Source organism: Nycticebus coucang, chromosome 7, assembly GCF_027406575.1.
Source record: "Nycticebus coucang isolate mNycCou1 chromosome 7, mNycCou1.pri, whole genome shotgun sequence".
Lineage (NCBI taxonomy): Eukaryota > Metazoa > Chordata > Mammalia > Primates > Lorisidae > Nycticebus > Nycticebus coucang.
In genome coordinates, this window is record NC_069786.1 from 5,117,523 (window position 1) to 5,130,056 (window position 12,534).

Consider the following 12,534-nt stretch of genomic DNA (forward strand, 5'->3'; position numbering starts at 1 on the left):
CCTTATTGTACAATCCTCAGGATTTAGGTGTTTATTTAGGGAGAAAAGTGTTTTGAACACTCTGGGGAAGTAGGGTTCATTTATAGAAGAATATTTCAGGGATTTTTGTTTTTGCATTTTTAAAGGATATACATTCGTACTGATTTTTGCTTCCAAATATATTTTAAGGCTGTTTGGTAGAATACAGACCAGATATGAGGCTCGATTTACAGGGTTTTGTTTTTACAGGGAATTCTTAACTACTCAGCTTTAAAAAAGTAAAACTTTGAAGCTAAACATGCTTTAATATCAACTCTGCTCCCAGTGAACCCCATGCTCAGTGGAATGGAGAATGTGAGGAAAAGGGAAAACCGCAGCCTTAAAATTGCCTGACGGTGGAACCGCCTCACTGCACGGGGAGCAGGTGCGTTTAAAGTGCGAATTGAGGTGAGGAAACAAAGTGCTATACGGCATGGGGAGCTGCTCTGCCCACAGCCAGGCGCCTGGCGCTCCTCAGAAAGGCGGAGGAAATACCTGGCTCAAATTGCAAGCCTGCCTGTACCTTGAGTAACAGTGAGAACTCTGAACTTGAGAGCAAATGGAAAAATCTGATAGGCTTTTCCCTCGACGACGTGTCTGATTCAGAAGTTAAGTGGAAACAATGATCACTGCCTCTAAATTTAATTACACACATGGAAAGCCTATTAATGAGAGTCGCTCCTGTTTTCTTGGCTGCCAATCAGAGTCATGAGCACTAATGACTTTTCTTTAAAATTCCACAGCTGGAAGTCACAATAGGTGACCTCTTTTTTCCCTTCATGTCTAACACAGGCAAGAAATAATATTCTTGACTTCAGCAATACTGCATAGGACAAAAGAATTCTGGAAAAATACAAATGTAAACTACATTTCTTCTTTACCATTGAAAGGGAGATATACTTACCACTCACATTCATATTTCTTAAACTTTTTACAACGTCACAACTGTCATTTTCAACAAGCAAACTTTTTTTTTTTTTTAAGGATACCCTGGAAACTCAACTGATAGAGCAATTTGAGACTATATATATACATATGTAAAAAAATCACATGTAGCATAGATGGTGAAACGTAAAGAAAACACTGGGTATAATATTTTAAGTTACAAAGAATTAAAAAATACAATAACTGGTTCATAGAAGTAAGGACAATTATTTTCTCTTTATACTCCCAACCTTTCTTAAGGCCCCAATCTCTTTTCATGCATAACTTCCTTGTGGAAACATTTGGCTCATTTTTCTAATGTAGGGATGCTGTGCTGGGTATTTTTAGTGGGTTCAGACTTGGAATCCCTGGGTTTTTGGAGAACCATATGGTAAGGAGTCTGGCGGTTAAAGAGACCACTTTTCATAACCATACACTCGGACGCAAGGAGCCTAAGGCTTCCTATTTGTGACAAAGAGGACAAGGACAGTGGCAATGGCGGGCGCATGGGCTGGACAGGAGGGGAGGGGCTTTCTGTCCTGTACTTCAAGTTGTAGCACCTTCCACTGGGTTGTCTAATGCCTCTAGGGAGCGGCGAGATGCACCCGTTTATAGTTATTTGTTATTCTTACCTCTAATTATCACACAATTTATAAAAATATAAATAACAAAATGTAAGCTGGGTTCCATCTCCAGAGGCGTTTCTGGTCATCCTCTGAGAACAAAGAGGAGAAGATAGGTCTCACCAAGCCTGTCCATCGGAGCTGATTGTAAGTCAGGCCATTGGTTTAAAAAAAAACAAAGTCGTTCTTGCCAGGCTCAGCACACTGAGGAAATGGAAAGCATTCCACCGGGTTTATGGCACAGAGAATGTGACAGCAAGGGTGGGTTCAGTGGAGCAAATGGGACAGAAGTCGCCAGGTAGGCGATAAACTGTACAAGGGTCATGTTAAAAAGAGAAACAAGAAGGTGGACGCTGCGGCCTGCAGTCCTCAGAGCCGGGTCTGGGCCTCGGGAATGTAGATCTCGATGCTGTCCGCTCGCTCGCTGGCAGAATTCTGGCGGAAGGAGGCTGCTCTCTTGGCGGCCATGAGCCGTCTCCGGGCCTCCAGCCGTTGTCTCTCGGGCAGGTCTAGGGATTTTTCTCTAGTTATAGGAAATTTTCCTTTGGGGGGCTTCTTTGGTATTGGAGGGGGGACCTTTCTTTCTTCCTGAAAAGCAGCACAAGTCACAGTAGACAGATGGTCAGAGCACGTTGCCCACAGCCCATGAGCTCAGCTGCCCCAGAGTCTGCCCCCTCTGACTGCCAGCTGCAGGAGTCGGCCGCTTCCCATTCAAGTTCTCTCCTGCCCCGACTCCCATGGTGACAGCTCTGCCTTTTGCATGTACTAATTTTTGTAAGCTCCCTCAAAGGGCAGAGTAGCTTGGGACAGCGTGTACAAACAAGGCTATAAATTCTACACACGGACACCTCATGTCTCTGTAGTCATTGGCATATTTTGACCTTGTTGCTAGAGCAACACTTACTCTGTTCCTACCCATTCCTGAGCACTATGTCACCTCTGAGCACAGGCAAATACACTGCCAAACTCTGAGCATCGCAGGAGGCCTAGACTTCCCTATTAAACACTGCAGACTCTGGACAAACTCCAGGATTCAAGAACATTCATGAAATCATCTTACCTGGGTGGCTGTCCCAGAAAAAAGCTGCCAAATTCTCTCTATTATTGACCTAAAATCCCCTTGGCATGCAGTGCGTGTGTGTGTGTACATAAATATACAAGATGACATAAAGTTCGTGTGCATTTTTACTATATTAAACTATTTTAAATGGCACATAAACTTCATGTCCACTATGTGTATAAAAATGATTTTTTGCTTGCTGGGTAAAAAGGTACAAACAATTATTTCTGTCTGTTTGGTCAGGGTCCTCAAGTCATACTAAAATACAGTAGGACCCCTGTAAGTCGACCATCCTGGGGACTGTAACAAACCGGTGAACACACAGAGGTGGTCACCAGAAGGAACTAGGCCTGCTGTGCTGATATGTGCGTGAGCATTAGGTCAACTGAAGGAGGTGGGCAGTACTGGGAGCTGGTCGGCTACGGAGGTTCTACTGTACACATACACATTTTTCAGAAAGATAATTTTCACAGTTCTGCAACAAATGCAATGGTAATGTCGGTAACTGTTGTTGTGAAAGGAGTGTATCCAACACTCTTGTGTTCATTAATCTGGTTCCTCCATAAAGAAGCTGCCCACTGCCCCCACTGCCCAGTGGAGTCCTGCTAAGGAAGGTCACATATCTAGTTGCGGGGGGGTTGTGTTTCTCCCCTCAGCCTTTTCCATAGAAAAGCCCAAAGGGGGCCCGATGTGTGAGGACAGTGGGGTAGAAGCAGAAAGCCTCGTGAATGGGGGGGACACCAGTCCCAGTGCCCAGGGGTGACGTGTGAATATTTGGCAAGAAGCCCGAGCTGGTGTCTGAAACTCTGTCCCTATAAGATGTAGGAGGAGGAGGGACTCTTTCCTGACTTTCTGGCATAAAACAAGTGGTAGTTTGTTCCCTGACAGCTCTCAACTGCTTTAACAGGCAACTTCTGCGCTGAGCAGGAGTCCTGCGTCCTCCTCTTTTCTGCATGTCTCCTGAGATAAGGACCTGTGAGGCACTTCCCAGCCTCCAGGCGGTTGCCGTAGAGGAGGGTCAGACCACGGGGCTCTAGGAGATGAGTCTGGTGGGTCAGGGCCACTCTCGGGGTCATGGGGCCTCGCGCTGAGCAGCTGCTTGGCTCTGGCCTCAGCACTATGAGGATCATTCTCTAGTGCAGCTTGGGCAGACGGGCTTGAATCAGCTCTTGCTTGTCAGAGAATGAAAACTAGGAAGGCTTGTTACACTCACCCGGGCTAATTTAAAGCAGTTTCATTTTTGTTTTCCATCAGAAAAACCTTTCACTAGGGCTCATCACTTGGTCTCTCTCCTTCACTTCAAAACCAAACCGTGGATGACGTGTGCTTGGTTACACCCCATTGTAACCGAGGGGGTTACAACACATCCCCACGCCCTCCCTGCTATGAGGGGGGGGAGGGGCATCAGCCTGGAGCTCCTCTAGCCACCAACAGCACCTTGGGGGAAGAGCAGGTCGGTCACGGCCTTTTCTCTCTGATTACCCAGACGGCATCCATGGCTGTACACAAAGTACCACTTCCCCCAAGTATGCTGGATTCATTTTCTTTATCATTGACAATGTCTGTCTGGATAAATCAGATTATGAATACTCAGAACTTCTCTAAAATGTGTTAGGAAATCAGTGTATCTATTGCTAACTCAGACCTATGTACTGTGTATGAGCTGATACCATCATGGAAGAGGTGAAATACCAGGGTTCAAACTTAATGGAAAATTTCAGCTTATGCTAAGGGCTGAGGCTGCTAGATCTACAGGAAGATGATGCTATCAAGCATTTCACTATAATTTGAAATGTCATCTTGCCTCTAATTCCAGGCATCCAACCAGAAGGTATATTTGAATAGGAGAAGTCACTATAAGCAGACTTAAATATTTCCCTGTGGGAAATAAGCTTAATATGTATAACCAAAATAAAGTTGTGATGAACATAATTCAGGGGGCTAGATCTCTGTAAGAAATGCAAGTGCAGTTGCCTTCATGAATTTGGCCAGCGTCTCTCTAAACTGCAGGAGTACAGGAGATAGAGCAGGGAAGACATTGTCACCGCCACACACGCCCAGGGCTTCCGTTCCACCCCAGGCTGTGCACCTGTGCTCATGCACACGCTCTTGTGCACACAGACACATGTGTGCATATGCAAGAGGACAGACATATACACGCATACATTTGATCCTGCATTGCTAACCAAACCCTGGGACACCCAGCACCATGCAGCGTTTGGTGCAGACTATTTCTGCATTCGGATCAGACGGCAGAAGCCCCACAGCAGCAAGTTTGCAGGGATGTGCAGGCATGGGCGCCCTTACCTTTCTCTCAGGAGACTCTATGACCTTCCAGTCGTTGAGCTTCAGCTGGTGCAGCTCGTCAAACTTCATGCTGACATCCTCTACGGAGAGTTGCAGCATGTCCCAGTACCCGGCCAGGTCCTGGGAGGTGGGTCTGGGCATGGCACTCGGGTCCTGCGGACACACACGGGTTCAGAGCTGCAGAGTCTGCGGGCAGAGGGCTGGGAGGAACTGGGTTAGAGAGAAGCCTGGCTCATTCAAACACTGATGCAAATATTTGGGGAGGCTTAACACGATTCCATGACAGTTTACTTTAGCACAGTTATTTGCTGACAGTTTAAAAATATGTAGTACATCCGCTCACTGCTCCCGTTTTGGGAATGGTAGAAAGCAGGGACACGTGGTGATTCAGAAAAGCAACAGGGCCCTGTGGTTTGGATGACCTATGGGTCATCTGTTGTGGTATTGGTGGCCAGGGAGGGGTTTGGAGCCAGTTCTTTTCCTCTGTTTGCTTCCTGAGGGGGTTTGTCTCTGATTCTGATGGTCAGGTCACCTTACAGACATGATGTGTGTGTACTTGTCCCCTGCAGATAGGGGGACCAGTAAGTCTCATGAAGGGCAAAGCGCACTCACTGACGGGTCCCCACGCTCACAAGGCACAGATGCTGGAGGAAGCTGTTCTGTTTCTTTGCCCTGGGACTGGGGGTTGCACGGTTTCCACCAAGTGCCTGCGTCTAAAGTCTCACGGCTTCCTGGTGTGGTTCCCTGGATCGTGTTGTCTCTGCCTGGGAGCCTTAAGCAGCCACAGGCGTTTCTAGTGGGCTGGGCGCCCGCAGTGGACACGTCTGGCTGGGCTGAGAGCCCGGGTCAGATTCGCTCCTCACCAGCCCGTTCCCCGCGGAACCACAAGGGGGCGACCTCGGCCGCTCGAGCCGGCCGGGCCCTGAAGGCTCCGTCTCCGTGGGTGAGAAGCGCAGCCCGGGTCCAGGACCACGGGTCAGGAGCCTCGATCCCGGGCTGGCCGGCGTCCGGCCTGCGATGGCCCCTGCAGCGAGGACGCAGAACAGGAGCGAGAAGCGCCCTGAGCTCGGCGTCCCGGGGAGGCTGCGGGTGTGAGCGCGCGTCCCATGCCCGCAGCAGGTGTCACTATAAGGGCTGTCGGTTTCCGCCTGAGGTTTTCTTTTCTTTCTTTCTTTTTTTTTTTTTTTATTAAATCATAACTGTATACATTGATATGATCATGGGGCATCATACACTCGCTTCGTAGACCATTTGACACATTTTCATCACAATGGTTAACATAGCCTTCCTGGCCTGAGGTTTTCTGTACCTTCCTGCTGCGAGTCCTTACACACGTGACAACTTTCCCTCTGGTAGGGTTAGGCATGCGGGGCTGCCTGATCAAGTTGGGAAGCCCACGGTGGGTGTTGTGCCCTTGTCACGTCCTCAAGGAGATCCTCACGCCGGCAGCCATCCGCTGCGCCCACCCCCAGGCTCCCAGAACACTTGTTCCCAGCTTATCTCAGACCCCGGGCCGCATCTGAGCTGCGGTATTGTGCCTTCTGTTCCCTTTTTGTGGGAGGCGGTCGCATCTGGGCATTCAGATACCATGATATGTTTACAAAATTTTTTTTTAAAAGCCAATGGTTGTGCCATGGCATCCTCTCTGCCAGCAGGGCCATGCAGCCTTGTTAAACTGTAGTCATTTAATATTCAGACAGTTCCTGATTCTGACATCAAGAGTCTGTTTGATGTGAACTTGGATGCCCGGGCTTTGGTTCAGAGCATCCCTGTGTGAGCGGCCTGCTCTGGCACACACGCCCGGGTGGGTCAAACCTGGAATCAAGCGGGGCAGTCTGGGTGGATTCTGTGTCTTTAACCACCTTTCCGGGGATTCCTACTGCTGCTCCCACAAGCACAGGGGTGGAGCTGTGAGCTCTGCACCCATGTTACATCATGAACCACCTACACCTGCTCACTTTGAAGACCGCCAGCCCCGTGTTGTCCATGCCACATAACTGGTGGGGTTCTATTGCCATGGTCATCTCTGCGATTTAGAGCTCAGTTACCCGCCCAGACCTTCCAGCCACCAGCGGTGTGCCCCTGGATTATGGGCACTGTGGCTTTGAAAAGGGAAGCACCTGCTGTGGGCCCTGCTTCTCTCCTGTGAGGCCTGGCTGCAGACCCCACCCCTACCTGACTGTCTTCACCAGAAGGTGCCTCAGAGATTTTTGTAATAATCCTGAGTCAGAGCCAAAAAGTAAAGGATGTAGCCAGATACTTCAAAATTCAAAAGTCATAAACAATATGAGGACGAACAATTTTAAGTCTAATTTTAGCTGCTTTTGGAAGAGAGGAAATGAACATTTTCCTGTGTAGGGGGCTTTAGATTATGGCTGCTAAAGACAGTGGCTGCGTAGGTTCACCTGTGTATAATTCAACGCAATGTTCTGTAGGGGTCGAAATCAATTCCCTTAGAGATAATGACCCAATAGATCCCACAGAGGAGACAAGAACATTCACAGCAACGTGACAATTGAATGTTTACACAACTACGCGAAGCCTTCCTGTTCTCCCCTTTCAAATGCTGGGTATAACTTGATGTCATTGGCATTACCTGCTAACCATGAACTCTAATGGTGTTAACTGGAAAATATTAGCGAAGACATAACTTTTAACAATCCTAATTAAAAGATGTGAATTGGTGACTAATGTGCCTATGATCCCTCTGATGTGTGAGAACATGTTTGTGTCTCCTTGCAAATTAAAAACGAAAACAAAACACAATCAGACTCCTGACATGTAGCTGTAAAGGGCCTAACGGAGATCTGTTTGCATTTTAATGAAAATGTTTGCTCTAAAAAAATTCAACGTATGGATTATAAAATAGCCTATAAAAGTAATGTTAGTACTATTTAGCTATTTCTCATAAAATTAAGTGAATACATTCTCTAGTCAGCTAAAGAAAGTATAGATGTACATGTAAATATGTAGTATTTGTAAATATAGTAATGTGTATATAAGTATATGTAAACATATTAACATGTATGCATAAATATATACAAAAATATGTCCTATGCACATATGTAAATATTTATAAATATGTATTTTCTTCCTTTTTGATTGCCAGGAAGAACCAAGTTTAATGCCAACTGTATTAATGACTCTAATTGAATGTATATTCGTTTCACTCTTGACTATAAAATATAAAGGCTAAATTATTTCTAAAGTCTCTTCATTTTTTTTTTTTTTTGAGACAGTGTCTCAAGCTGTCGCCCTGGGTAGAGTGCCATGGCATCACAGCTCACAGCAACCCCAAACGCTTAGGCTTAAGTGAGTCTCTTGCCTCAGCCTCCCACTGAGACTACAGGCGCCCATCACAACACCCAGCTATTTTTTGGTTGTAGTTGTCATTGTTTGGCAGGCCCAGGCTGGATTCAAACCATTGGCTCCAGTGTATATGTGGCTGGCACCCTAGCCGCTGAGCTACAGGTGCCGAGCCGCTAAAGCAGTGGTTCTCAACCTTTCTAATGCCGTGACCCTTTAATACAGTTCCTCATAATTTTATGGTTGGGGTCACCACAACATGAGGAACTGTATTAAAGGGTCGGGCATTAGGAAGGTTGAACCACTGCAAGGATCTTCAAATGTAGTTGCTTACATGTTTTAGTTTCCAGCCACCTCAGTTCATTTTCTTTATTTGTATAGACATTAGCCATAATAGCAATTTTCATTTCATGTCTTCTGAGACCCCTCCCCACTCCTGGGACCCATCCAACCCCTCTGCCCCCTGCCCTGCCCCTCCCCCACCAACAGGACCCCTGCAGTCACCCAGTGGTTCCTCCAACCCAGCCTGTCCCAGGCCAGGAAGCGTGCCCGCTGCTACCCCACCCAGTGCTTTGCACAGACAGGGACAGAGAGAACGTCTGGGGGCCCAGGGCTGGCTTTCCGTGCAGCACTCACCATGTTCTGTTGGCAAAGCCAGTAAAACTGCTGGAACTTCTGGGACATGAGGAGCTGTGCGCTCCCCACAGCGCTCCTGATCTTGCCGAGAACTATTAAAAAAAAACACAAAACACAAAAAATCCAGCAAACAGGTTCTGTTAAACAGCAGCAGCAGCTTTGAGGAGGGGAGGGATCACAGTGCAGGGCAGGGCAGTTTTCCCTTCTTACTGGGGATCTGAACTCTGGGTCTGTGGTCGGAACACACCTTGGGGCCCCTTCTTTCTATCTGCTCCACCCTTGGTTCGTGGGGAACATGCAAAGATGACCAAATGCCAACTGTGAGGGTGTTCTTGGGTATGGGGAGAAACTCAGCTCAGAAAGGCCGCCTGTATGCTGCTGCAGAGGCTTCCCTTACAGTGGTTATGAGGCCGAGTTTCCTGTTGCTGTGTGGGTGAGCAGAAGACAGAGGCCTGTGTGAACAGAGACATCAAGCACTTCCTCTTTCCACGTTTAGAAACACTTCGATGTCTGTTATCTCCTTGGATCCTACCAAACAATTCCCAACGAGCTGTGGGCAGCTACCTCCTGGCAATGCTAAGATGTGTCCTACACACGAAGAGACCATGGAGAGGCCACATAGGAAGGTTGTGACAGTGAGAAGACACTGCTATGGTTATGGAGTCCACCAAAGGGCCACGAGTTACAACGATTGTTCGCCCCATTGATTTATCAAAGATACATATTCACAACCACAATGCTGCACTTGTGCATGTGCTTGAGTAAGCCAGCCACGGGTTTAATGAGGTATCAAGTCTCAGTTTCATCTACTAGTGATTCCTATCTTTTTTTTTTTTTTTTTGCAGTTTTTGGCTGGGGCTGGGTTTGAACCCGCCACCTCCGGTGTAGGGGGCCGGTGCCCTACTCACTGAGCCACAGGCGCTGGCCCCAAGTGATTCATATCTTGAATGACTTTGTTAGCTGAGTGGTAAATTTTTTAAGAAAGTAAACAGTATAGTCTTATCCACAGAAAAGATTTAACAAATTAAAGGAAGATAGGTATGCACACTGCTGGATTAACGTCTGTCCAAGAAAGAAAAGGCTTCCCGCTACCCTGCGCCTCTGAGCACTCACATCTCCTCTTTCCTGGGCTCAGGTTCAATCCTTGGTCTGCTGTAAGCACCGTCACCATTTTGGAAATAATTCTGGTAGATCACAAGACACGAAATCCTCGAAGCCATCTCTTGGGATTCATTTCCTACTATACACCCTGGGCCCATTTTCCTTTCCAGGCCTTCCTTGCTGAGCAGCAGTGCAGTCTGTGCTCTGTAGAGTCTGCCCAGTGCGGCTGCCTGCATTATCACCTGGGTTCAGTGGTCTGCGGGCCTGATCACGGCTCAGACATGGGAAGACAGGCACCCACACGGCGACCCTTCCCACTTCTTCACAGGAGCATCATCTCCCATGTCTACAGGGTGAATCAGGCCACCTGCTCAACTGCTCTTTCCCCCAGAGTCTTGCCAATCTGCACTCCATACCCTAAAGCTGGGAGAGTGGCTGGTTCTCTCCGGCTTTCACTGAGGGAAGCAAGCATTGGCTCGCAAACACCAAGGAAACAGGGCCTCATCCTGAAGGTGTGTCTCTCAAAGCAGAGGCCAGAGACAAACCAACACAAACACTTGAAGGTTTATGTATTTCACTATGAAATCTCTATGTGCTTGCAGTTTTACCAAGAGAACAGTAGATGGTTAGAGCTTGAGGGATCTTCAAGATCTGTGTGTGAATGTCCTGACAAGTCTGGTACCAGGCAGATGCTGACTTGCTAGGTTTGGGTGGAGCTGGAAACCCCAGCTCTACACTCTAGCAGCGAAGCTTAGAGGGCACTTGTAGCACAAACTGAGCTCCAGAGCAGTGACCCTCTTCCATACAGCATCTTTCTGCAGTGACGACTTCCCCAAACCTTGGTTATGTTAACAGCCAGGGTCAAAACCAATTGTTTTTGAGACTCGCTTAACACTTGCTGGAACGATGGTGCAAGTGACAGTGGCTGCTGTATCCTTTTCCTCAGCCTGACTTTAGGGTAAAAAAGAATCCTGGACAATGGTCAGAATGGCTTTAATAGCCATATAATAAAATGTTATGAGGCTATTGAAATGATGTTCCAGAAATAACCTATTGATTTGAAAGGGTTTCAGCACCTTGTGATATAAAAGAATCATCTGGACAACAGTGTGCATTGTACACTACTCATTTTTAAGAAAACGAGTATCTGGCATTATATATAACATTTTTAAAAAGTGATTTTCTCCTAGGGAAGGAAAATGCACTTAAAAACCGCTTCCTTATTTGTCTGTGTTTTCTTATTTTTCTGAAATGAACCCAGATTATTTTGTTCCCCCAAAGTTTCATTATAAAATTCTTCACACATGCAAAAAATTAGAAAGAAAAAGTATAGTAAACACCTCTATCCCATCACTTAGAATTGGCAATTAGCATTTGCCACATGCATGTGTTTATTTTTCCTGAATCATTTGAAAGTAGGAGGTACCTAGTACTTCACCCACTATCATCCTGTATTACCACGGTGTCATTAACATTTCTAAGAAGTTGATAATAATTCCCTAGTATCATCTCATTCTAGATGCTTCTAGTATATTAAAAAGAGGAATAATAACCGGTAAGTAACTTTTCATAAAAGTGAATAAACTGGATGACATTTGGGCATCGTTAAATAATAAGTTTATTTATTTTTTAAAGAAGAGTAGCAGATGGTCAGTCATTTTGATACCTGGCCCTGTGCCGTTTGCAAGTCCCCTGCAAGGGGGCTGCTTCTCCCATCCTCACCTCCACCCCATATACCCCCTTGGATCTGATCTGCCAGCCATATAGGAGCCCCTGGATGTGACAGAAGACAGGGTGGGGAAGGCTCTGGCCAGGCTCTGTCTCGGGAGCGCACAGAACAGGGAGATAGATGATGGGGCAGACGGAGCTGAGGAGGCCAAAGCAGGAGGTGGGGTTTGATGAGTGTCTCATTGTCTTCAGCCAAACCGCCTCTGAATGCACCCGATCTCATCTGAACCGTGTCTCAAGTGGGGAGAACCTGGAAGCTCTTCATCTTTCGCTCACATGAGGGCACCCCCAGACTGAACACATTTCTGCAGCCCTCGCCTTGCTGATGCTGAGGTGGGAGGAATCACCTTTGCTTTTCAAATGTTGAATTTCTATTTCTTTTGCATTCTATAACCTGCTTAATTGATGAAAACATTTAAAGGGACTTGTCTTAATCGAGTTGTTGCTGCAGAAATACACAGTGGGCATTTGAGTGCACTTGTTTTACTGGCTTTATGCTTCCTCGAACTGTAGTTAAAAAGTCAATCAGGATTATAAAATTCCAGGTTTTCACATTCCTCTTAAAGTAGAATTCAACTGAACTATTAATACAAAGTGCTTAGATGGGCAATATCTTGGTATTGATTTCATGTAGGGCAGAGTTATTATAAAAGGTATCAATTGAATATTGCAGGGAAGAGATAATGAATGTCAAAGGGTATAGCTAATGATTTGGTTGCTAATGGCAGGAGAAATTTGCTGTTCAGAGAATGGGAACAATCCTGTCTGACACCGATAATGTAAATAGCTTCCTATAACTGCAAAGAATTAGGCGTGAAAATTCAATTTATT

General features: G+C 46.5%; 1 protein-coding gene across 4 annotated transcripts in view; it reads right to left on the reverse strand.

Moving 5' to 3' along the window:
• Positions 1-507: 507 nt before the first annotated feature.
• Positions 508-12,534, reverse strand: part of DLGAP2 (DLG associated protein 2) — a 594,688-nt gene continuing 582,661 nt past the window's right edge. For all 4 annotated transcript variants that reach the window (XM_053598123.1, XM_053598120.1, XM_053598122.1 and 1 more), the window contains 3 exons: positions 8,875-8,966; positions 4,933-5,085; positions 508-2,153 (listed from right to left, as the gene is read on the reverse strand). In XM_053598123.1, coding sequence (XP_053454098.1) covers positions 1,935-2,153; positions 4,933-5,085; positions 8,875-8,966 — 464 coding nt within the window. In that variant the 3' untranslated portion in view covers positions 508-1,934. The remainder of the gene's footprint in view (positions 2,154-4,932; positions 5,086-8,874; positions 8,967-12,534) is intronic.